This window comes from Cnephaeus nilssonii (assembly GCF_951640355.1).
Source record: "Cnephaeus nilssonii genome assembly, chromosome: 14".
Classification (NCBI taxonomy): domain Eukaryota; kingdom Metazoa; phylum Chordata; class Mammalia; order Chiroptera; family Vespertilionidae; genus Cnephaeus; species Cnephaeus nilssonii.
In genome coordinates, this window is record NC_137085.1 from 60109579 (window position 1) to 60136256 (window position 26678).

The 26678-nt window shown below is 39.6% G+C and overlaps 2 protein-coding genes across 4 annotated transcripts in view; one reads left to right on the forward strand and one right to left on the reverse strand.

The window, feature by feature from the left end:
* The first annotated feature begins 2471 nt into the window (after positions 1–2471).
* Positions 2472–4166, forward strand: RRAGA (Ras related GTP binding A). The gene has a single exon (XM_079790688.1). The coding sequence runs from the start codon at positions 2832–2834 to the stop codon at positions 3771–3773; it is 942 nt and encodes a 313-aa protein (XP_079646814.1). The 5' UTR covers positions 2472–2831; the 3' UTR covers positions 3774–4166.
* A 116-nt stretch (positions 4167–4282) lies between these two features.
* HAUS6 (HAUS augmin like complex subunit 6) overlaps positions 4283–26678 on the reverse strand; it is a 43238-nt gene continuing 20842 nt past the window's right edge. For all 3 annotated transcript variants that reach the window (XM_079790682.1, XM_079790680.1, XM_079790681.1), the window contains 8 exons: positions 26425–26551; positions 23322–23424; positions 17579–17660; positions 14874–14940; positions 14383–14568; positions 11695–11830; positions 9582–10184; positions 4283–8322 (listed from right to left, as the gene is read on the reverse strand). In XM_079790682.1, the coding sequence (XP_079646808.1) occupies positions 8261–8322; positions 9582–10184; positions 11695–11830; positions 14383–14568; positions 14874–14940; positions 17579–17660; positions 23322–23424; positions 26425–26551 (1366 nt within the window). In that variant the 3' untranslated portion in view covers positions 4283–8260. The remainder of the gene's footprint in view (positions 8323–9581; positions 10185–11694; positions 11831–14382; positions 14569–14873; positions 14941–17578; positions 17661–23321; positions 23425–26424; positions 26552–26678) is intronic.

The window sequence follows — 26678 nt, forward strand, 5'->3', positions numbered from 1 at the left end:
CTTCCCCAGCGTTGGCCTAACGGCCGGTGGGAGGAGCGGGAGTCGAGTCCCCGCCCCCTGCTCCTACCGCCAGCCAATCGGCCACCCTGAGTCCCGCCCCCCGCGCCTCCAGCCGGCCCAATCGTGGGCGTAGCGGAGTGATGCAATTTGCATATTGCCTTTTTATTATGTAGGATAGTCAAGATATGGAAATAATGCAACTGTCCATAGATAAATGAATGGAGAAAATATGACATAATTTTTCAGCCATAAAAAGGAAAGAAATCCTGCCATTTGCAACAACAGGGATGAATCTAGAAGGCATGATGCTAAGGAAGTAAGTCAGACAGAGAAAGACAAATACTGTATGGTCACACTAATAGTGGAACCTAAAAAATAAAATAAAAAACTCATTGGCACAGAAAACAGATTGGTGATTGCCAGAGGTAGAGGTTGGGGAGTGAGTAAAATGAGTGGAGATGGTCAAAAGGTACAAACTTCCACCCTGGCCAGTTTGACTCAGTGGGTAAAGCATCGGCCTGTGGACCAAAGGGTCCTGAATTAAATTCCAGTCAAGGGCACGTACCTCAGTGCAGGCTCCTCCGCAGCCTGGGCCCTGCCAGGCCATGTGCTGAAGGTAACCAACCCATGTGTTTCTCTCACATCAATGTTTCTCTGTCTTTCCCTCTCTCTTCCACTCTCTCTAAAAATCAATGGAAAAATATCCTCGGGTGAGAATTAAAAAATAATAATAAAATTAAAAGAAAAGGTACAAACTTCCACTAAAAGGTAAGTTTTAAGAATGTAATGTACTACTTGGTGGTTATAGTTAACAATACTGCATTGTACATTTGAAATTTGCTAAGACTAGACCTAAAAAATTCTCATCATAAGAAAAATAATTTTAAATATGTTGAGGTCAAAAAATCTTATTGTAGTAGTTATTTGGCTATATATAAAATCATTATGTTGTACACCTAAAACGAATGCAATGTTATATGTCAACTGTATATCTCAATAAAACTGGGGGGAAACATCACCATAATCCAACATAAATACTAGAAGAATTTCAGTAGCTCAAATGCTAAAAATAAAAAATGTTCAACCTATCCATGGGACAGCAGAAATTCTGCTATTATTTTAGCTAAAATCTGTTAATATCTGATTTATAGACTATGGTGTTAAAGAATATTCTAGGTGACTTAGACTGCAAATGTATTAACTTTTAAACAGAAAGTAAGTTTTTTACATTAAAAGAGAAATGATGCTTTATATGAGTAAATGTAATATTATTATTATTCAGCCTTTAAAAAGGAGAGCCTGCCATTTGTAAACAATATGGATGAAATAAACCTGACACAGAAAGGAAAAAAAGCTTGCACGTTCTCACTTAAGGGTAGAATCTTATATGTACAGTAGCAAAGAGTAGACTGGTTAACAGGGGTAAGGGAGGTGGGGAAATGGGGGGTGCAGTTAGAGATCTAACCTACAGCATGATGCCTATAGTTAATACTGTATTGAACACTGGAAATTTTCTAAGAGTGGATTTCAGATACTCTCACCACAAAGGTATGTTCATTAACTTGACTGTAGTGATCATTTCACTGTGTATGATCAAATCATGTTGTACACCTTAAAGATATTATTTAGCCAAAGCCGGTTTGGCTCAGTAGATGGAGCGTCAGCCTGCGGACTGAAGGGTCCTGGGTTCGATTCCGGTCAAGGGCATGTACCTTGGTTGCGGGCACATCCCCAGTGTGGGGTGTGCAGGAGGCAGCTGATCGATGATTCTCTCTCATCAATGTTTCTGTCTATCCCTCTCCCTTCCTCTCTGTGAAAAATCAATAAAAATATAAAGATATTATTTATATTTCTTAGGTAAAATTGCATTTCATCATTTAATAGATGTATAACTTGCCAATGTTACTTAACCCCCTCCAAGCTTCGATTTACTCACTTGAAAATCGGGTTATTTATTCATAGGGTCATTGTGAGGATTGAGCTAATGCACAGGTTCCATACTATAGTTTCCTCAAGCTTTGGAGTGCTGATTATAAATCCTAAAGTCTGAGATGACCGGAAAAGCAGGTGTGAGAAAGGAACTCCAAGTAGAAAAAGCACTAACTGGGAGTCGGGATAGTGCCCAGCAGAAATTTACTACCGTGCAGCCTGGTAGCCCTGGGCCATCACTAACTTCTCGAAGGCTCGCTTTCCTCGCCTGTACAGTGGTCGTTTGCCCCGCCCGCGTTCTCAGCAAACCAGGGACCTGGGGAGGCCTAGCTGGGCTGAGCTCCTTCCCCCGCGTCACCGCCTCCCGCCCGGGCCTAACACCACCCAGACACACCGCCGTCACGTTTGAGGGGTGGGCTGGCCGCGAGAGGGCAGCATTCTCCCAAACGACCACCAGCGTACACCTTGGCGACCCTAGACCCAGCTGAGACAGAAGAACAGAACTCTAGAATCCTGGGTTCCCCTTCCATTTCCTTGTTCCGAGGCCTCTGCTCGGTTTCCTTAAAGAGCAGTTGATCAAAGCTCCTGAGGCTGGGACGGCCGAGCGCGGCAGTTCTCGCGAGATCGCCGCCGGAAGTGGGTGGCAGCGGAGACGCAGCGGCTTTCCTCACCGGAAGGCGAGCGGTCGCCGGAGCTGCTGCAGCCGTTTGCTCCTCTCTCCCGAGGCAGAGCTCACCCCGCCGGGCCTTGCCAACCCCAGCCCGCTCTCTCGGCCGCCCTGCCTGCTCAGCCGCGCGGCCCAGCCTGCGGAGCCCTCGCGACGTCTGGCTGCTCCCTCCCTCCCTCCGCGCTGCAGTTAGGCCGCGCCCTGAGGCCCAGTCCGCGGCGGCTCCCGGCGGGTGATGCCCAATACAGCCATGAAGAAAAAGGTGCTGTTGATGGGGAAGAGCGGGTCGGGAAAGACCAGCATGAGGTCGATTATCTTTGCAAATTATATTGCTCGCGACACCCGGCGTCTGGGTGCCACCATCGATGTGGAGCACTCCCACGTCCGATTCCTCGGCAACCTGGTGCTGAACCTGTGGGACTGTGGCGGTCAGGACACCTTCATGGAAAATTACTTCACCAGCCAGCGAGACAACATCTTCCGTAATGTCGAGGTGCTGATTTACGTGTTTGACGTGGAGAGCCGCGAACTGGAAAAGGACATGCATTATTACCAGTCGTGTCTGGAGGCCATCCTCCAGAACTCTCCTGATGCCAAAATCTTCTGCCTGGTGCACAAAATGGATCTGGTTCAGGAGGATCAGCGTGACCTGATTTTTAAAGAGCGAGAGGAAGACCTGAGGCGTTTGTCTCGCCCACTGGAGTGCGCTTGTTTTCGAACATCCATCTGGGATGAAACGCTCTACAAAGCCTGGTCCAGTATTGTCTATCAGCTGATTCCCAATGTCCAGCAGCTCGAGATGAACCTAAGGAATTTTGCCCAAATCATTGAGGCCGATGAAGTTCTGCTGTTCGAGAGAGCTACGTTCCTGGTCATTTCCCATTACCAATGCAAAGAGCAGCGCGACGTCCACCGATTTGAGAAGATCAGCAACATCATTAAGCAGTTCAAGCTGAGCTGCAGTAAATTGGCCGCTTCTTTCCAGAGCATGGAAGTTAGAAATTCTAACTTCGCTGCTTTCATCGACATCTTCACGTCAAACACGTACGTGATGGTGGTGATGTCGGATCCGTCGATCCCGTCTGCAGCTACTCTGATCAACATTCGCAATGCCAGGAAACACTTTGAGAAGCTGGAGAGAGTGGATGGTCCCAAGCACAGCCTCCTTATGCGTTGAATGTTGCCAAATGCTCTTTCTGAAAATGCTGAATTGCCTTCCCTCCCTCCCCCGCATCCTTTTAGTATTCATAATGTGGTGTGCTTAAAAGTGGGCTTTGAATTGTGTGCTGCTTACTACTTCCATCTCTTCCCTACTCCCCATTCTTTAAATCTCGGACGCTATTTACTCAGCTATCCAGTAGAGCTTTAAGATGGCCTTTCTGAAAAGTTGGTATGGTGTAACACTAAAGTAGGTGGTGTGTGTGTGTATGTGTGTGTGTGTTCTGATTACCTGGTTATAATAGATATACACATCAAAGCCTTTACAATATCTTCCTGTATTCCTTGCAAGATTGCAAAGATGGAATGTTACTATTTTATCAGCAAGATATTAAAATGCATTTATAAATTCTTCTTGGCTTCAGTCATAAATAAACATTTGCTGTTAGCAATTTAAAATATGGTCTTATTTGAAATAATTTGAAGGGGTTAATATGTAAATCTAAAGATTCTGACTGGCCACAAGTATTGCTTTGGTAAGTTTGATTTTGTGATCTTAGCCCCCCATCACCTTAAGGATGTTTCATAGCAGCTGTAACAGTGATTGAACATTGAATCTGGAGCCAGACCACCTGAGCTGAGTTAGTATTCTTTCTAGTACCTTCACTTACTAGCTCTGTAAACTGGGCAAGGTATTTAATTTCGCTGTTGGGTTTTGTTTTCTCATTTATAAAATGTGGATAAGAATAGCACTACAAAATATGATTGTTAAAAGGATTCAGTTAAAACATAGAAAGCATTTAGAATGGTGCCTGGCACATACTCTACTGTTTCAGCTAGCAATACCACCTACTAAGCCATTCTTTTTGCCCCAACCAAACACACATACTCCAAAATTACTGGACATGGAGCCTAGCAACATATTTGAACCCTTACTAAATGCCAGGTATTCTTAAATACTTGATGTGCATTTTCTTATTAATCCTCACAATCCATGAAGTAAATTACTTTTATCTCTAATAAGTGAGAAAACTGGTATGGCCTAATAGAGCTGAATCTAGGCAATATGATTACAGATCCTCCCCCTTTCCTATTACATCCCCCCACTGACAGAAGTGTTAATCATAAAAATCCTAGCTTTTTAAGTGTATATTACTTTATATAATTCCCCTAATTTTACAGATGGAAGAAACAAGCCCAGTAAGTTAAGTAACTTCTCAATAGTGGTTAAGTCACTTTTGGGCAAGATCACTTTCCCATCTGCATTTGTCTGGAAATTGGATAATACTGAATCAGATTCTTAGATTAACTAGTTTGAGGGAAGGATAACATTCCTAATTTGGATTGGCACTGTGGTATGGTGAAATCAGAAAACAGATCTAAAATGTCCCTTTCCAGCTGCCTTAAAGCAATCTACATATTTTAGAGCCAAGAAACCTCTGATCAACTCCTCCCACCTCTTTTTACAAATGAGACATTAGCTCTGTATACAGATTAAATATAAGCAATAAACTTTACAGCTGTATGTGGATGACAAGATCCCCTACCTGAGAAGAGCAAGAAGCTAACTGGATGCAAGTAATTAAACTCATCTACTTGGAGCCTTTGGCAGTAAGTTACTATAAAGGCTCCAGATGAAAACTCTGAAGGTATAGATGTACTTTTTTAAATACTTCATTAGTGACTCTAATAATTAAAATGGCAGTAACAAAATGCTCATATCTGAATCTCATAAATTTCTGTTGATAAAGTTACTGGTATAAATCATTTTTTTAATTTGAAGGGCATGGTTTTTGTTTTTTTAATATATTTTATTGATTCGCCACAGAGAGGAAGGGAGGATAGAGAGTTAGAAACATTGATGAGAGAGAAACATCTATCAGCTGCCTCTTGCACACCCCCTACTGGGAATGTGCCCGCAACCAAGGTACATGCCCTTGACTGGAATCGAACCTGGGACCCTTCAGTCTGCAGGCCAACGCTCTATCCACTGAGCCAAACCGGTTAGGGTGGGCATGGTTCTTTTTTATATAAAAATCTAGCAAGTTCCAGAGCCAAGTGATATAATATTGAATGTTCATTCAATACTAGAGCATGTAGAACATATTTACAAATAGTCTCATAGGGGACCCACAAATATTTTAAATTTAGGATGCAGATTTAACGTTCACTAAGAACTACTCATCTGTAACATTATGTAAAAGAGAATTTTACTTTAGCATACACTTCCCTTACATTGAGGAAAATGTCCTTAAACATATTTTAGTTTACTCAGAGTAGGAAAAAATAGGGTTTCCTTTTATACAGGTCTCAAGAATTCCTGTTTTTCCTTTAGATAAAATTGACTGCCCTGGTGGGGTGGCTCTGTTAGACTGGGGATTGAACTTTAGCATATCAGGATGATGCTCTAACCAACTGAACTAACTTGGCTAGGGTTAGCTCTTAAGCTTTTTGGTGTGATAATTACCAAGAAAGCATATTTAAAATGCAGATTCCTAATCCCCATTTTAGACCTATATAATCTATCTGTCGCAGGTGATTCCGAGTCCATCTTAAGACAAGTCATTTAAACTCCCTGGCTTCAGCCCATCTGCAAAACAGGTATAATAATCACTATCTTAATAAGAATTAAGATGAAATTATACATATTAAGTAACTAGTAATGGCTCCGGCAATGATGCCCTATCCTCCCTAACATTAATTTTGGATTTACAGACACTGAGTTTTCTTAAGATAGACTAGAGATTTAGTTTCCCAGTATACCTATAGAGTCCCTTATTGGTTGTATTAACTAATAAAGGAATATAGCAATTTAAGAGCTTTTTTTTCCACTGCAAGTATGTGCTTTTTTCTCTTCTCACAGAGTGGCCTTCAAACTGGGATTGAACAAATAACTTAGAGAAGCCCAAAATGAGTGAAAGATAACGATTAAGCCCCCACTTCCAGAACTCTTCCCTCCCCTTTTCTCCTCTCCCTGCCAGTTTTCTGGCAAGTGAACATGGTTTTAATGGTTAAGAGTTGGGGCAAGATAGAGAGGTACTGTTGGTGCTATTGCCTTCCAGTGTGTACTCATTCCTCCTGATTCATAGATCCATGGGATGTACTCACTTGATTCTAGAGACAAGCACTTTTCTTGGCCAGAGACCATGACTGAGTGTGGCAGGATTTTGTACAAGAGGCCTTACATCTGACTCCCATTCCTACTGTCCTGGCCTTTTAGTTATTTGTGGTTTATTAAGGAAGGAAAATATGGTCAAATCCTAGCTTTACCACTGACTTAGCTGTGTGACACTGAACAAGTTATTTAACCCCAAATTCAGTTTTCTCGAGTTATTTTGAGACTATTCTGTAGGCTGTGGGGAACTGGAAGAAAGCAATATAATCAAAATTAGCTCCTTTCCCACAAAACAGTGCCCTCACCGTCCCCCCCCCCCAAAAAAAAACAAACACACAAATTTTTTAATTTGCATTCTCCTCTGTTAAAAGTAGGGTTAAATTAAATTCTCATAGTCTAAATTAGACTAAATATAAATCTGCTATACAACCCAATGAATGGATTTATAGTTTGATAGTGTTCCTTAAAAGTGTCTAGTCATCTTCCATCTTTTTCCTTTTTACTAAATTCATTCTGCGCCAGTCTTCACATATCACATGCACTTTATTCCATAAAACCATTTTTCAGCATCAACCTACTTGAATAATCAATCACGAAGCCTGTTGAGAGCTTTCCAAACTTAAACTTTGTCCTTTTGACTACACAGCTCAAGGCACTATTTTTCTCTCTCTCTTTTTTTTTTTTGTTAGTACCAGAATGTTCTATTAAGAAATAATAAAAGTTCTATATTTCCCTAAAATGAAATATCAATGTATTCAATAGCTATTATGTTAACCATGTAATAAATGTACATCAAAAACTACTCATCCTTATGTTAATTAACTGAAATTATATCAGTAAATTTAACTACTACTTTGCCATTTTCTTAATGCTTATAAGATTGTTCAAGAAATCAAAATGGCTTCACATAACTTAATGTTTGCTTTCCAAGTACTTCACATTTCAACTCCACTTACCTAAAAACATTAAAAGAGGCTAAAGGGAATTATTTAAGACTTTTTAGACCTTGAAAAATGTCATGGGGGGGGGGGGCACTTTTAAATTTTTTTGGCTTTTTTTTCCATCACGATTTATCCCCCCTATAACTTTGCCACCTCCACCCACCCCTATAAGTCTGTGGTGTTTTTGTTTGTTTTTGTGTTGTTGTTTTTATTTATTTTAGCGAGAGGAAGGGAGAGGGAGAGAAACACCAATGTGAGAAAGAAATATCAACCAGCTGCCTTCTGCACAATTCCTACAAGCCAGCAACCCGGGCATGTGTCCTGACCAGGAATCAAACAGGTGACTTCTCATTTCATGGGAGGATGCTCAATCAACTGAGCCAATCAGCTAGGGCTATAAGTCTATTTTTAAATCAACTTGCTTCAACTGAAGTGTGCAACATAAGTAAATTATCTCTTCAACTCAGACGGCGATTCTTTTGCATCAAGGCTCTTATTCAAGATTTCTGCTTCTGCAAAATTGATTTTAAAGAAGAGAAAAGGATATGTAAACATTACCAAAAAAGTCAAATAGAACAGATTCCAAGTAGTAGCAAATTTCGGTCTTCTAAAGTAAAAAGTTCACATATAGATATTTAACTATGATAAAATTACCATCATTCTCATTGAGGTATTGTCCAGAGAATATCAATATATCCCTCTTAGTATACTTTTTTTTTTTACCCTCTTAGAATACTTTTCAATATACCAGTGTTTAATTATCATGGACAAATCAGAGTGACATATAATGAATTATCACCAGACCCATATCTGTTCTAACATGCTTTAAGAGCAGTTTTTATAACTCTTTACCATGGAAATTTTCAAACATATATAAAAAAGAATTATGATTAACCTAATGTAGTTAGCTTCAATAATTCAATAATTATTTAATACTAACTGTTAATGAGTTAAATGGTGTCCCCCAAACAGATATGTTGAAGTTTTAACCCCAGGACCTTATTGGAAATAGGGTCATTGCAGATACGATCAGTTAAGATGAGGTCATTGTAGAGTAGGACGGGCCCTTGATCTACATGACTGGTGTCCTTATAAGAAAGTGCAGAGACACACGGGGGAGAACGTCATGTGAAGAGGAAGGCAGAGAAAGTATGGCGTTATGCTGCCACAAGCCAAAGAACACCTGGGGCTACCAGAAGCTAGAAGAGGCAAGAAGGATCTTCGTCTAGTGGCTTCAGAGAACATGGTTCTTGCCAACACCTTGAGGCTGGTTTCTAGCCTCCAGAACTTATTGTCTGCAGAGAAAATAAATCTCAATTTAAGCCACCCAGTTTGCTTTGGCAGACCTAGAAAACTAATACGCTTACTTGTTTTATCATGCCACCCACACCAAATTTATTTTAAAGCAAATCACAGATATATTACAAAAATGATATTTAACAGTTTCTCAACTTTTTTAGAACCATCTTCCACTAGCCAAGAAGATTTTGATGAAATTTACCTTTATTAGTTTGTATTACAAAAGCAATAGGTTTCAAGTTTTTGGTTTTGTTTTCAAGCCATCCCAGACTAATTGTAAACTACATACACATCACTAAAGATTCTGAAAGTACCCATGATAGTGATGGGTACACTTTTCTCATCCTAGCCAAAACAATGAGCATATTTTGTCACATTAACAAAGATCATGTAGCATTCATTGTGTACTATTCTTATAAGAAGTTGAGAGAAAACTTTAGCAAGTTAACATGCAAGGTCTATTTAATCTTACCTTTTAAATAAGGTGGAAGTTCTTCAAGACTACATGGCCTTGTGGTCCTCAATCTTTGTTCCACTGGAGAAAACTTAATTAGTGGTGAAAGAGACTGTTTTCTTTCACCAAGGGACATTCGTAAAGATGGTTTTGTATAGTCAGTATGCAAATCTTGAATGTCCAGCAGGTTAAGCATATCATCTGTTTGCATGGTTTGAGGAGCAGGGCTCAATTCTGGTTTGTGTCTTTCAGGTATTTCAGAATTAAAGAGGTAAGTTTCTTCCTTTTTCTTGATAAAAGATTTTTTCAGAGCCTCATATCTACTGTAAATAGCCTGTTCATGGGAGTCTGATTTTGGAGTAGTCTGTCTTTCTCCCACAACATCTTCTGGGAAAATGCTACTGTGCATAGGGCTATTTGGATCCAGTTTAAAATTGGCCTCTGTACTATTGGAGCTATTAAGACTTAAATGACCAACATCTTCTGGAAGAGTTTCATGTAATATGCCAAAATCAATATCCTTAAAACCTTCTCTATGTTCAGTATCCATTTGAATTGATTCTGTACTTCTGTTATCTTCTATTTTAACAGCTTTTCTCCATGAGCTCCTAATATCACTGACTAATTAAAGGGGGAGTAGAAAAAAACACAATTTATCAATATTCCCAAACACAGCATGCAAATAAACATTTCATTTCTAAGGCTCAAGAAAAAGCTACTGAGTATATGTTCCACAGATATGCTAGTTAAATGATAAGGCTCCACAATATACCAAAGCCCAACAAGATCAAAGAACTTATCTCCAACTAATCACACACAAATAACAAAACCTATTCCTGAAATGTGCATATACTTTCACACAGTACATACAAATTACATGTATCAAAAAGATATTTTGGCCAGAGTTCAGCAAACCTTTTCTGCAAAAGGCCAGATAGTAAGTAATATTTTAGGCTTTGCAGGCCATCTGGTCTACATCAACTATTCAACTCTGCCACTGTAGCATGAAAGCATCCATAAACAATATGTTGACAAATGAGCAAGGTTATGTTCAATATAACTTTACAAAAAAACACAGGACAGTGTGTTAGGCTTTGTAATTCAATTCAACCTGAAGTGACCAATTTAAATTTGAATATATCATTTCTAGCAGCAAAATGGAAATTATATTTAATCACTCAACCAGGATGATGTGCCTACATAAGGACAATATCAGAACTTTATCTACACAAATTACAGGTTATTAAAAAAATGTATTGGCCCCTAGCCGGTTTGCTCAGTGGACAGAGTGTTGGCCTGTGGACTGAAGGGTCCCAGGTTCGATTTCGTTCAAGGGTACATGCCCGGATTGCGAGCTCGATCCCCATTGAGGGGCGTGCAGGAGGCAGCCGATCAATGATTCTCTCTCATCATTGATGTTTCTATCTCTCTCTCCCTCTCCCTTCCTCTCTGAAATAAAAAAAAACAAACATATTTTTAAAAAATGTATTGGGCATTCTGGCTGGCTTAGGAAGGGTAGGAAAGATCTCTGAGCACACAGAGATTTTGGTTACTGCCTGGGAGATCACAACCTCTATACTCTATAAATACTGATCACAGATCAGATGTGAAGGCAGAGGATTTTTTTAAGTGATCAACTAAAATATTTTCCAGGAAAAAGTCAAGTATAACAAAAAACAAAATTGTACAGTATCAGGGCAAAATAATTTTACTGAAGAGGACTGCTATATAAGTGAGAGTGCCCACATGTAATACTTCAATAAAAGTCCCTTACGTCAAAACAAAGACCCATTGCCACTAAACTTAAGTAAAAGAGTTTTTGTTTTTGTTTTTTAATATATTTTTTATTTCAGAGAGGAAGGGAGAAGGAGAAAGAAACATCAATGATGAGAGAGAATCATTGATTGGCTGCCTCCTGCACACCCCCTACTGGGATTGAGTCCACAACCCGGGTATGTGCCCTTGACCGGAATCGAACCTGGGACCCTTCAGTCCGAAGGCCAATGCTCTATCCACTGAGCCAAACCAGCTAGGGCAGTAAAAGAGTTTTAAAGTGACCTTCCAAAAGATTCCTCAGACCATAGTAATGTATAAAAAAGAAAATAAGTGATAGAAAACATTATTAACTTACTCAAGTTTTCTGGAGTTCGGGGAATTTGCTTCCTAGTTAAGAATGGGTTAGAAACTAGAGAGTCAATCAGTTCCTCTAATTTTACTTCTCTTCCCATAGAGGGCTGTGGTGAATCAGATAATACTGTCCTCACAACCTAAAACAGAAAGGAAGAGGTAAAGCAAAAATTACCCCAAAATTAAGCCCATTGGTAGAATGCAACAAAAGCCCTGATAATAGCAGAAATTACTTTACAGTCAGCAGTCCTTCCCACTGCAGATGGCATAAAAGTACACTCAACAGTGTAGCTCCCAGATACTCCTTACAGACTATCTAGGCACAATCCTACAAGGCAGCCATTTTCAATCTTTTTCATTGAATGGCACACATAAACTAATTACTAAAATTCTGCGGCACTAAAAAATATATTTTATGCCGATATGACAAAAAAAATAGATATAATTTTTTATTAATTCACACCAGATGGCTATTGTTGTACTAGCTGTTGTCATTTTTTTATTTGACAATCTAAGGGAAAAGAGGTAAGTAGCCTGACTAAATAGTCAGTATTGCATGTTTTAAAAATTCTTTCAGCACACAGGTTGAAAATTGCTGCTATAAGGTAACACAAAACAATTTCCTCCCTTATCTTAAATGGATATTCCATTATAAAGGAGAGAACAGATAATACTCTTTATACTTAGGAAGATTTGGAGGTAGTTCTGACTACACAGTGACCTAAAACTCAACTACCATCTGCTACACCATTGAGCTTGACAATTCTGTATCTAAAATGACACTTTTAAAGCAAGCAGATTCTTAATTATAAACCATTTGCACAGTAACACTTCTATTAATAAATAGAATACATTCTGACAACGTATTTCTTTGCCAGGAACCTCATTATCAAATATAAATTCGTGAACAAGGCATAGATGCTTTCTAAAATAAAGAAAACAAAGTATACAATATGAAAATAGCACTCTGTATTAATTAAAAGTGACTAAATCCAAAAAATAGGCAAATTAAAATATCTGCCCCTTGAAATCCATAAAGAATAAATTTCCAACAACCATAATCAAATTGGCCTGCACTTACTCTCCCCTGTGAAAACAGAGGGCTTTTTAGAATTCAAATACTAAATATTCCTTGTCACCAACACTATTAAATAAGATTCATTTCACTTTATTTTCAGAGCTTCAGGAGGTTTTTAAAACTCTTCTTTTCCACCCCATCCATTCCACTGCTACTATAAATTCTTTTAATCAGAGAATGGGCCTTTCCTTCCATCGGGAAAGAAAAAAGACTGACAATCTTTTCTTTAGCGTAATCAACTAACAAAGAAAACAATAGGACTTTAGAAATTTAAAAATACTTGGAGCCCTAGCCGCTGTGGGTCAGTTGGGTGGGCATTGTCCCGTGCACCAACATGTTGCCAGTTCGATTCCCAGTTTGGGGCACAAACCCAGGTTTTAGCTGGATAACCCAGCAGGGTACATGCAGCAGGCAGCCAAACCATGTTTTATTTTCAGATCAATGCTTCTCTCTCTCCCTTCCCCTTCCTCTCTCTAAAAATCAAGAGAAATCTTTTTAAGAAAAATATTTAGAGACCATAAAACTGGCCCAACCTCCTCATGTTACAAACAATAAAAATGTCTGACATCCAGCTCTCTTATTTGGACAATATTCATTTACTTTGATCAAAATTGAGATAAAGGAGGGAACTCCAATACCTGAATCAACATGTACTAAACCAGCCCTAGCCGGTTTGGCTCAGTGGATGGAGCATTGGCCACGGACTGAAGGGTCCCAGGTTCGATTCTGGTCAAAGGCATGTACCTGGGTTGCAGGTTCCCCAGCCCTGGTCAGGGTGTATGCAGGAGGCAACCAATTGATGTGTCTCTCTCACATCAATGTTTCTCTCTTTCTGTCTCTCCCCTTCCCTTCCACTCTCTCTAAAAATCAATGGAAAAATAAACTTTTTTTTTTTTTAAAAAAAGAGTACTAAACCAAATTTTTCTTTTAGTCTCTCAAGAGCTGATTTATTCTCTGAATGCTTATCTCAATTCAAACAATGCTAAGGGATGTTGTGGGAAACTGTAATAAAAATAACATTAGAGAATGCATTTGTGTAAACTGAGTTCTGTAATACTACTGAGCAATAGTAATATTGTGGTCACTTGTCAATAAAAAGTAGAACAGCATTAAGTTAGGAAAACCTAGATCATTAATAATTATGCACTTAATTATTTTTAAATACTTAGAAAGCAGGACAAAAACTTTGCTCCGTGATAATATAATATTTTGTTCTAATATTCAAAAAGAGAGGAAGCTCAGCTAAGCAACAGACAACATTCATGAAGTATTTTAATAGAGTATAACCATTGGGTATATTTATCCAACAACTGAGATTTAAATGGTTAACTCCAAAAATAGCATACAGGTTATTATTTTTATACTTTTGGATATTTATAGGATGGGACATGAGTTCTAAACCATGGAGATAATCTTAACTAAGTAAGTTTATATGAAATCTATTTCTACTTTTGGGAGGAACAATTTTGCTTTAACCATGACTTTTATTATCTGTGACCTCCTTCCCCAAATTTCCCCCAGTAAATCAATAATTAACTGTACTTCATTTTCAATCACAACACTATAGAGAAAATAACAGATATTTCAGTATACTTTTTACAATCTTTTTCTAACCTCTTCTGCCAGGTGATCTTGCTCTTTCTGGAATGGATCAATTTTTTTCACTGGCAGAGGCCCTCCTAATGCACTACTCTCTGTATTCTTTGCAATATATGATGATGGAAAGTCTTCCCCTTCACACTCTGGTGTTTTCTTAGAAATTGTTTCAGTTTTTTCTCTACATGTTCCAATCTTCATGTCCTGAAGAAGACAGACATATGTTAAAACCTTAATAATTGTGCGTGATTTTCATTAGAGGTTCTTGAGTTATCATGAACCTATAAAAGTTTATTAACATTATTGTGAAATTATATGTTTACTGGCACAATTAAATAATTCCAATATTCCCCTGTAGAAGCAAAAAGGAATTGTTAATCGAAATGGTACATAATGTGCAAATACTGAGAAATTTGAAAATAAAATTTTAATTTAATTGGGATATCAACAAAAATAAATAATATTTTATCCTAAGTATGATCAGAATTAAAAATTGTTTTAAAATGTACCTTTTCAAATATTGTAACACTGTTTCCATCTGATGATGAAACTGGCTGAAACAGGGAAGAAGCATGGCTAAAAGGAAAAATAAAACAAACAAATCCAAGTTATGAGTAGGAAAGAATCCCATACACTTTATATATCTGAATATTCTTAAAAAACTGTCTGCCCCGTATCTGTCCGTTACGATTTCTCTCAATTCGTCCCGGTCATCAAAAGGCAGTTTATTCTACGGAGGTATGGTGACAATTAGAGCAGTACTGCAGCTCAATTTGTGTATCAGCCTCCCAAATTATAAATATTTGCCTTACCTGCTATATATTTTAAGTCATCAGCATTTTTTACAAGGGTTAAATGATTTGATGAACACTCAAAAACTTGAATAAAGGGTAAGAAAAAATTCAATTAATTAGATTGGCATTATTACAACATCCTCAATCTTTAGATCACAGAATTTCATTGTAACAGAGACTTTCAAATTCTTTTGATATTTCATGACCAAAATCAGTATCTCTTATGCTGAATTTTGCTCTATAGCAAGTATGTTATACTAACAATAGTCATAAGGTTATTCACTTTGTTGCATTCTACACATAGTATTCCTTAATCTCTTATATTCCCTTGCTCCTTTGAATAAACATAAAAACCTTATGTATCTTCCTAGCCAGTGTGGTTCAGTGATTAAACGTTGACCCATGAACTAAAAGGTCAGTGGTTCAATTCCCGTTCAGGGCGTAAGCCCAGCTTGTGGGCTCAATCCCCGGTAGGGGGCGTAGGAGGGAGCTGATAGATAATGTTGCTCTCTCGATGTTTCTATCTTTCTATCTCTTTCCCTTCCTCTCTCTTAAAAAAAAATCAATAAACATATTTTTTTAAACCTTATTTATCTTTTCATTAAAATTATAAAATAAGTTATTAAATTTCTAAAGCCTTTAAGCATTGACAACTTTATCTTCATCTTGAAAGAACTTTCAAATTCAATCATGGACTGGGTCTTCTTATGTCCAAAAGCTTTTCTATTCTAGGTTATATGAAAGGCAGGATTACCAGAGACCACTTTTCAACATCAACCATGTCAGTGCACCTGGCTTGCGTGGCTCAGTGGTTGAGCATCGACCTATAAACCAGGAGGTCAGGGTTCAATTCCCAGTCAGGGTATATGCTCAGGTTGCAGGCTCGATCCCCAGTGTGGGGCATGCAGAAGGCAGCCAAACAATGATTCTCTATCATTGATGTTTCTATCTCTCTCTCCCCCTTCTCCCGTCCTCTCTGAAATCAATACAAATATATATATTTTTTAAATGTCAGTGCTTTACTTTCTGTTCATAGCTAGAAATAAAAAATTAACACTTAGCAAATATTTTATAAAATAGCAAATATGCTCCTTCCAAACAATTCAAAATCACTGAAATTGCTCATTTTAGCTTCACCTAAACAGAATATAATCTACCTATCAAAGGCAAAATATTAACTATCTACTGCAATTTTATCTTAATTATTCCAAAAACTCAACATTAAAATGACCAAAAGCCCTGTGAAGGAGGTCCAATAATCTATGCACCAAGGCAACCAAGATGCCATCACGAGATGGTGAGCTCCTTGAGGAAAAAGACTATGTCTTTCCAAAGGCTACTCCCAAGGGAGTATATCTGTATTTGATTGCTACTTAATAACACTTAATTTCAATTAAAAAAAATATATTCCCCAAGTACACTGCATACATTTAGTTTAAAGATTTCTGCTTATAGCCCTAGCTGGTTTGGCTCAGTAGATAGAGTTGGCCTGTGGACTGAAGGGTTCTGGGTTCAATTCGGGTCAAGGGCAAGTACCTCGGTTGGGGCACAAGCAGGGGGCAACCAATCAATGTATCTCTCTCTCTCTCTCTCTCTCTCTCTCTCTCTCTCTCTCTCTCTCCCCGCCCCCCCCCCCCCCCCCTCTTTCTTTCACTCTCTCTAAAAATAATGGAAAAATATCCTCAGGTGAGGATTTAAAAAAAAAAAGATTTTTTCTTATATAATCTGGCATCAGTTTTAAGGGCCAAAAAGGGATAACAGAAAAAAAAGGCAATAAAAACATAAGAATACTCCTGAAGTTACAACAAATTAAGTAGGTTCAGTTTTTCATATGTTAAATTATAGGATTTGAATGAATCAGAAGCCTTTCTTTGTTTAAAAGAATGAACTTTTTATCAAATGGCATATAAAAATCCCAACATATAATAGAGATAAAAGAGCAAACTGCTCAGGTTGAAGTGGGAAAGGTGGGACTGCCAACAGGCTGACTTAGATTCAATCCACAGAACCAGAGGGTGCTTCAGAATACAGGCTGAAAACTACAAAGTGGATGATCTCAAAGATCCCTAAACTCTTGGATTTAGTCAAGAGCTACAAGTGGTTTCAAAGAAGTTCAGACAAAAAAAGACAAAAATTCAAATTCCCAAACTTGCATTAGATAATCTCCACATATGTATTTTTCATAAAAATGAGATGATTCCAATGAATCCCAACATTTTTATAAAGAAAAAAATATGCCCATGTATCAGAAATGTTGAATCTTTTCTGAAAATATAGACTTGCAGTGGAAAAATACTGTCTGCTTAAGAGAAGAAAATTATGGACTCTCGCACATTAAAAAACCTTGGAAACTGGCTAAAGATGGGACTATTAATTAACAAAGGAGGAAGAAAATCAATATGAAAATCATTTTGTTTTACCTGTTGGTTAAATCATATACAGTTCCCAGTATATCACTGGCTCTTCTACAATCATTTTCCTGGTTATGCTGTTTAGGTGTATCTAAAGGAACAAAAAAATTAATTACTCTTTATGTTTTCACATTCTAATATTCAAGGATCTCTTGAAATTTTACAACTTAAACAGAAAAAATAACAAAAAAATCAAAATAATACATATGCTAACAAGAAAAGACAATTATTCAATTGTCAAGTATAAAGTGATAGGCAGGACAGTGATAGAGAATATCTATTAATAGTCTTTTCTAAAAAGATCGATAGTTCATACTGTTTCCAAAAAGGACAGTCTATATTTCTCCAGCACTATATAGCGATGCTTCATGTTTAAGTACACAGACCACGCAAGTACCATGTAAACCAGCAAAGCAAAAAAGATAAAGTGATTAGCATATTTCAGCCCAGCATCTATGATATTAGTCAACCTATGTACTTACTCTTCAACAAGCACCAAGAATTATATGCCACTACTGAACTAACAATGGAAGAAAGAAATGATGGAGTTAGTATAGAAAAGCAAATTGATGAGTAGAGAATTGTGGTATATTACTACAGTATTATGACAGAGTATACACAGAATGCAGGAAGGCAGAAAGGCATCTGACCCAGACTAAGGAAACATGAAGAAGGCATGAAAGTGCTCGGAGAGTAAGATACAAGTTTGGTATGCAAGAGCATAGGGTATATGTAGTGGAAGCATGGTAAGAAATGAAACCGGTAAGGAAAGCCATTGCCAGATTACAGAGGATGATATTCCAGGGGCTCCTCTTCTTTCAACATGTTAGATTCTGAAAGACTATTATACATGTGTCCAAAGTGTTACTATGTAAGAAGCCAATGTGCACTATATAAAGTTTTCCTTTTAATCCATCATAATAGTATACCAACTTATAACATTTTCAATCTCTTTGCTTTTGAAGCTACTAATTATAATGAAACTAGAGGCCAAGTGCACGAGATTTGTGCACAGGGGGAAGGGGGTGTCCCTCAGCCCAGCCGGCACCCTCTCCAATCTGGGAACCCTCAAGGGATGCCTGCCTGCCTTCCTAATTGCCCCTAACTGCTTCTGCCTGCCAGTCTGATCACCCCCTAACCACTCCCCTGCCAGTCTGATTGATACCTAACTGCTCCCCTGCCAGCCCGATTGCCCCTAACTGCCCTCCCCTGCAGGCCTGGTCACCCCTAACTGCCCTCCCCTGCAGACCTGGGTCCCCCCCCAACTGCCCTTCCCTGCAGGCCCGGTCGCCTCCCAACTTCTCTCCTCTGCTGGCCTGGTCACCCCTAACTGCTCTCCCTTGCAGGCTTGACCACCCCCAACTGCCCTCCCTTGCAGGCCTGGTCCCTCCCAACTGCCCTCCCCTGCTGGCCTGATCACCCACAACTGCCCTCCCTTGCAGACCTGGTCCCTTCCCTGCTGGCCATCTTATGGTGGCCATCTTGTATCCACATGGGGGCAGCCATCTTGTGTGTTGGAGTGATGGTCAATTTGCATATTCTCTTTTATTAGATAGACTAGAGGCCCATTGCACGAAATTCGTGCACAGAGAGGGGGGTGTCCCTCAGCCCAGCCTATACCCTCTCCAATCTGGGACCCCTCGAGGGATGTCCGACTGCCCGTTTAGGCCCGATCCCACCTCTCACAATCCAGGACTGCTGACTCCCAACTGCTCGCCTGCCTGCCTTCCTGATTGCCCCTAACCGCTTCTGCCTGCCAGCCTGATCACCCCCTAAACACTCTGCTGCCAGCCTGATTGATGCCTAACTGCTCCCCTGCCAGCCTGTTTGCCCCCAACTTCCCTCTGCTGGCCTGGTCACCCCTAACTGCCCTCCCCTACAGGGTTGATCGCCTCCAACTTCCCTCCCTTGTAGGCCCAGGTCCCTCTCAACTTCCCTCCCTTGCAGGCCTGGGTCCCTCTCAACTGCCCTCCCTTGCAGGCCTGGAGCCTCCCAACTGCCCTCCCCTGCTGGCCATTTTGTGGTGGTCATCTTGTGTCCACTTGGGGGCAGGATCTTTGACCACATGGGGGCAGCCACATTGTGTGTTGGAGTGATGGTCAATCTGCATATTACTCTTTTATCAGACAGGATAGAGGCTTGGTGCAGGGGTGGGGGCCAGCTGGTTTGCCCTGAAGGGTGTCCCGGATCAGGATGGGGGTTCCCTTGGGGCGTGGGGCGGCCTGAGCAAGGGGCCTGTGGTGGTTTGCAGGCCAGCCACGCCCCCTGGCGACCCAAGCGGAGGCCCTGGTATCTGGAATTTATTTACCTATTACAATTGAAACTCTGTAGCCTGGAGCGTAGCCAAGCTTCCTGCTCACTCCGTGGCCGGCAGCCATTTCTGTTGGAGTTAATTCACCTTCTATAACTGAAACTTTGTAGCCTTAAGCAGAGGCCTGGGCCTGGCCAGGGTGTGCGGAAAGCTTTGCTTCCTCCGTTGCCGGGGGCAACCCTGACCTGCTCTCTCCAGCTCCGTGGCTGCCGCCATTTCTGTTAAGATTTGTTTACCTTCTATAATTGAAACTTTGTAGCTTGAGTGGAGGCTTAGGCCTAGCAAGGGCAGGCAGAAAGCTTGGCTTCTTCCGTTGCCTGAGAAACCTTGCTCTCTGTGGCTGTAGCCATCTTGGTTGGGTTTATTTGCATACTCGCTCTGATTGGCTGGTGGGCATGGCTGGTGGGCGTGGCTTGTGGGTGTATCGGAGGTAGGGTCAATTTGCATATTACTCTTTTATTAGGTAGGATAGAATAGAGGCCTGGTGTACGGGTGGGGGCCGGCTGGTTTGACCTGAAGGGTGTCCCGGATCAGGGTGGGGGTTCCCTTGGGGCATGGGGTGGCCTGGGCGAGGAGCCTATGGTGGTTTGCAGGCCAGCCACGCCCCCTGGCAACCCAAGAGGAGGCCCTGGTATCGGGGATTTATTTATCTTCTATAATTGAAACTTTGTAGCCTTGAGCGGAGGCTAGGGCAGGCCAAGAAGCTTGGCTTCCTCTATTGCCAGGGAAACCCAAGCCTCCTGCTCGCTCCATGGCCACAGCCATCTTAGTTGGGTTAATTTGCATACTCGCTCCTGACTGGCTGGTTGGCGTGGCTTGTGGGTGTAGCGGAGGTATGGTCAACTTGCATATTACTCTTTTATTATATAGGATTACTGAGATTTATATATTATGCCAAAAATGAGCACAAATACAAATATACCACAAACTTAGCAGACAACCATAAACTAAAATGATTATGCACAACTATAAACACCATCTGATGGAGGTAGGCACAGTTGAAATACATTTGTTCTGGTATGTAACGAAGTTTGTAAGGTAAAAGTTGCTAAGTAAAAAAGCATCTAGAGCCCTAGCTCAAGCATGTCAAACTCGTGGCCCGCAGGCCACATGCCTTGTTTATTTGGCCTGTGTTAGCCTTTTGAGTTTGACATGCTTGCCCTAGCCAGTTTGGCTCAGTGGATAGAGCATTGGCCTGCAGACTGAGGGTCCCGGGTTCAATTCTGGTCAAGGATTCCCAATCACCTATTCCACTTGTGTTCACCCATTTCTTAATAAGTCCTGCCATGACCTCTAGCCTGCTTGAACTCAACTATGACCTACACCTATTACCTTCCATCTTGGCTATATAATTCATACATTTTTTATTCATTTATTCCTCCACCTATCCATATTATGTTTACTGACCCAATAACAATTTAACACAGTACTGGGCAATTGGTGAAACTAAATATAAAGTGGATATTGGATATTATAGAGAAAGTAGTTTTAGGTGTGACATTGGTATGATAGCTAAGGAAACTTAATAAGGCATTATATATGTATTGTTCATTTTTAGGTGTGATATTATTATGGTAGTTATATAGAGGAATGTCACTCTATGGCAGTGATTCTCAACCTTTCTAATGCTGCGACCCACAGGTTGAGAACCGCTAGCAGGGTCACCTTAGACCAACGGAAAACACAGATATTTACATTACGATTCATTAACAGTAGCAAAATTACAGTTATGAAGTAGCAACGAAAATAATTTTATAGTTGGGGGTCACCACAACATGAGGAACTATATTAAAGGGTCGTGGCATTAGAAAGGTTGAGAACCACTGCTCTATAGGAAAGCAAGCTAAAACACTGAAAGTATTTCAATGTCTAGAATTTACTTGGTTTAGCAAAAACACAAATATATACATTTACTAGTAAAGCAAATATGACAAATGTTAATTGTTGAAACAGACTGTAAGTATTGAGGTAATTACTATACCATTCTTTCATGTTAAAAAATTGTGGGTTTCTACACAAAAACTTGTAAACGAATGTTTACAGCAGTATTATTCATAACTAGAGGCCCAGTGCACGAAATTCGCAGTCCAGGAGCCCTCGGGGTATTTCCGACTGATGGCTACGGGGAGCGGGCCAAGGCCAGCAGTCAGACATCCTTAGCACTGCCAGCCACGAGCCCGGCTTCTGGCTGAGTGGTGCTTCCCCTGTGGGAGTGCACTGACCACTAGGGGGCAGCTCCTGCATTGAGTGTCTGCCCCTTGGTGGTCAGTGCACATCATAGTGACCGGTCATTCCACCGTTCGGTCAATCTGCATATTAGTCTTTATTATATAGGATAGCTAAATGGTGAAACAATCCAAATTTCCATCAACAGACAAATAAAGCAAAATATGGCTTAATCATACAATAGAATGTATTCAAAAAAATAAATTAAGTACCCCCTAGCTGGTTTGGCTCAGTGGATAGAGCATCAGCCTGTAGACTGAAGATCCCAGTAAAATTCCAGTCAAGGGCATATACCTCAGTTGCAGGCTCCCGGCCCTGGTCGGGGGCATGCAGAAGGCAACCAATCAATGTGTCTCTCTCACATTAGTGTTTCTCTGTGTCTCTCCCTCTCCCTTCCACTCTCTCTAAAAATCAATGGAAAAAATATCCTCGGGTGAGGACTTTAAAAAAAAAAAGTAATGATGTACTGATACATGCTACAACTTGGAAGAACCTTGAAAACACTGGGCAAAGTGGAAAACTATACAAATGAGAAAAGCCAGACTCTACTTATACAATATATCCAGAATAGGCAAATGCATCTATACTAATAAAAGGGTAATATGCTAATTAGACCAGACATCTTCTGCATGTCCTTCTGGACAAAGCCATATTGGCGGGGGGCCGAGGCAGAGGCGGTTAGGGGCAATCAGGCTGGCAAGGGAGCAATTAGGGGGTGATCAGGCCGGCAGGCAGAGGCGGTTAGAGGCTATCAGGCAGGCAAGCAGGTGAGCATTTAGGAACCAACAGTCCCGAATTGCGAAAGGAATATCCTACTGCCGGTTTAGGATATCCCCTGAAGGGTCCCAGATTGGAAAGGGTACAGGCTGGGCTGAGGGACCCCCGCCCCCACCATGCACAAATTTCATGCACCTGGCCCCTAGTAAAGACATGAAATACATTAGTGGTTGTTAGGAACTGGGGGAGGTGGAAATGGAGAGTGACTTTTCATAGATACAAGATTTCCTTTTGAAGTAATAAAACTCCTCTGGAACTAGATAGTGGTGATGGCACAACTTTGAATTTACAATATGCCAATGAGATACACACTACAATAGTGAAATGATGTGCATTTCATCAAAATTAAAAATAACTGGGAAAAAGAATGTAAAGGAACAATTATCATAGTGAGAAATATTGATGAGAGGGAAATTTAAAAAACAAAAAATAACCAACCTGGAAGTGAAGCAGGATACTGCAAAAGAATACTTCTTGCATATACTTCCTCTGAGGCAGGATCAAATGAAAGAGGAGACATAGGTGGTAAAAGATCCACAGCCTTAAAACAAAGAATTCATAATTTGAAATATATACATTTTACTCACTACCACATAACAATATTAAGTTAATCTATGACTGGTTGATTCCAACAAAGAGAATTACTATGCATATAAATTATCCTATAATTATTTTTAAAACAAGGAGTACTAAAAAAATAAATAAAAAGTAAAACAAGGAGTACTATATTAAGAACAAGGAGACTACTTTGTCCTTCAGCTATATTTCAAATGTAATAGTACTTCTAACATCAAGAGGAACATCTCACTTTTTAATACAATTCTCTGAATCTAAAAATAGTAACTATTATAAATCACAACAGCCACTAATACTCTAATATGTATTTAGAAGAATTACAGAAACCAAATATTTGATCTTTAGGCTCAAATGCAAAATGACAGAATGACACACACAGCATTTCTAGATCATTCTGTTACATGATAAATCAAGAGATTGCCTTATATTAAACTACTCTTCAAAAGGCAAATCAATCCCAGACAAGAAAAGGCTAAAGGAGTTTATTATCACCAAACCAGTATTACAAGAAATGTTTAAGGAATTTTTTTAAGAGAGAGGAAAAATAAAAAGACTGAATAGTAAAATGACAATAACTACATATCTATCAATAATTACTTTAAACATAAATGGGTTAAATACTCCAATCAAAAGACATAGGGCAGTTTAATGAATAAGAACAAAAAGACCCTTACATATGCTGCCTACAAGAGACTTCCTTCAGATAGACACACACAGACTGAAAGTAAAGGGATGGAAAAGAAACTTCATGAAAATAAAAACAAAAACAAAACAGCTGAGGTATCAATACTTATACAAGACAAAATAGACTTTAAAACAAAGGCTATAATCGTAGCTGGTTTGGCTCAGTGGATAAAGCGTTGACCTGCGGACTAAAGAGTCCCAGGTTCTATTCCGGTCAAGGGCACATGCCCAGGTTACGGGCTTGATCCCCAGTGGGGAGTGTACAGGAGGTAGCCAATCAATGATTCTCTCTCATCATTGATGTTTCTATCTCTCTCTCCTTCTTCCTTCCTCTCTGAAATTAATAAAAGTATATTTTAAAAATAAATAAATAAATAATAAAACAAAGGCTATAACAAGACACATCTGGGTATTGGTTCGAAGAAGCCCAAAACACTAATTCAAAAAGACATATGCATCCATATATTCACTGCAGCATTACTTACAATAACCAAGATACGGAAGCAACCTAAGTGTCCATCAATAGATGAATGGAAAAAGAAGTAGTGCAGCCCTAGCCGGTTTGGCTTAGTGGATAGAGCATCAGCCTGCAGAATGAAAGGTCCCAGGTTCTATTCTGGTCAAGGGCACATGCCCCAGTTGTGGGCTCAATCCCCAATAGGGGGCGTGCAGGAGGATGCAGATCAATGATTCTCATCATTGATGTTTCTATCTCTCTCTCCCTCTCTCCCTTCCTCTCTGAAATCAATTTTTTTAAAAAAACTAGTGCATATATGACTTAGCCATAAAAAAGAATGAAATCTTGCCATCTGTAACAACATGGATGGACCTAAAGGGTACTGTGCTAAGTGAAATAAGTCAGAAAAAGATAAATGCATATGATTTCACTTATATGTGGTATCTGAAAAACCAAATGAACAAACAAAACAGAAACAAACTCATAGATATAGAGAACATTTTGATGGTAACCAGATGGGAGGGAGGGTTGGAGGGATGGGTGAAAAAGGGGAAGAAATTAAGAACTACAAATTGGTAGTTACAAAATAGTCATGTGGATATAAAAGACAGCATAGAGAATACTGTCAATAATATTATAATAACTATGTGCAGTGTCAGATAGGTACTAGATTTATCCAGATGATCACCATAGGTCATAGAGATGTCTAAACACTATGTGTACACCTGCAACTAATATACTGTATGCCATCTGTAACAGAAAAATTAAAAACAAAACACAGCAAAAGAAACCATCAACAAAACAACAAGAAAGCCCACTGCATGGGAGAACATATTTGCCAATGTTATCACCAATAAGAGTTTATTCTCCAACATTTACAGGGAACTCATACAACTTAACAAAAGGAAGATAAACAACCCAATCAAAAAATGGGCAATGGACTTAAATAGATACTTTTCAAAAGAGGACATAAGGAAGGCCAAGAGACATATGAAAACATGCTCAAAGTCACTTATCATCCAAAAGATGCAAATCAAAATGACAATGTGATACCATCTCACACCTGTCAGAATGGCTATCATCAACAAATTAACAAATGACAAGTGCTGACGAGGATGCAGAGAAAAAGGAACCCTCTTGCACTGCTGGTGGGAATGCAGACTGGTGCAGCCACTGTGGAGAACAGTATGGAGTTTCCTCAAAAAACTAAAAATGAACTCCCATTTGACCCAGTGATCCCACTTCTAGGAATATATCCCAAGAAACTAGAAACACCAATCAGAAAGGATATATGCACCCTTATGTTCATAGCGGCACAATTCACCATAGCTAAGATTTGGAAACAGCCTAAGTGCCCATCAGCAGATGAGTGGATTAAAAAAAGTGGTACATCTACACAATGGAATACTACACTGCTGTAAGAAAGAAGGAATTCTTACCATTTGCAACAGCATGGATGGAACTGGAGAGCATTATGCTAAGCGAAATAAGCCAGTCAGAGAAAGTTATCACATGACCTCACTCATTTGTGGAATATAATGAACATACTGATGAACAAAAACAGATCCAGAGACAGAGAAACATCAATCAGACTGTCAAACCTCAGAGGGAAGGTAGAGGAGGGTGAGAGTAAGGGAAGAGATCAACCAAAGGACTTGTATGCATGCATATAAGCCTAAGCAATGGACACAGACAACAGGGGGGTGAGGGCATGAGTGGGAAGGGTGGGGGGGCCATGGGAGATAGGATACATATGTAATACCGTAATCAATAAAGAAAAGAAAAAAAACTGAAGAAGGCAAAAGGCAAGTCAATATTACTTACTGGAGTCCAACCTTTAATTAGATTAAAAGGAGACAAACCAAGAAATTCTTTCCACTTTTTATGCCATTTTCCTTGTTTTTCAACAATAGAATGTGTTATAGTTGTAAGATCTTCTTCTAATTTATGCCTATAATAGCATAAAAATAACTATTCAAAACACGAATACATAATAAAAGTATTGAGTAAAATTTAAAAAGTTTGTAGAAAAAGGAAAGAAAGCCCTAACTGGTTTGGCTCAGTGGATAGAGTGTTGG

Excerpts from the sequence above, each read along its gene's own strand:
- RRAGA (XM_079790688.1), top strand. The coding sequence starts at position 2,832 with ATGCCCAATACAGCCATGAAGAAAAAGGTGCTGTTGATGGGGAAGAGC.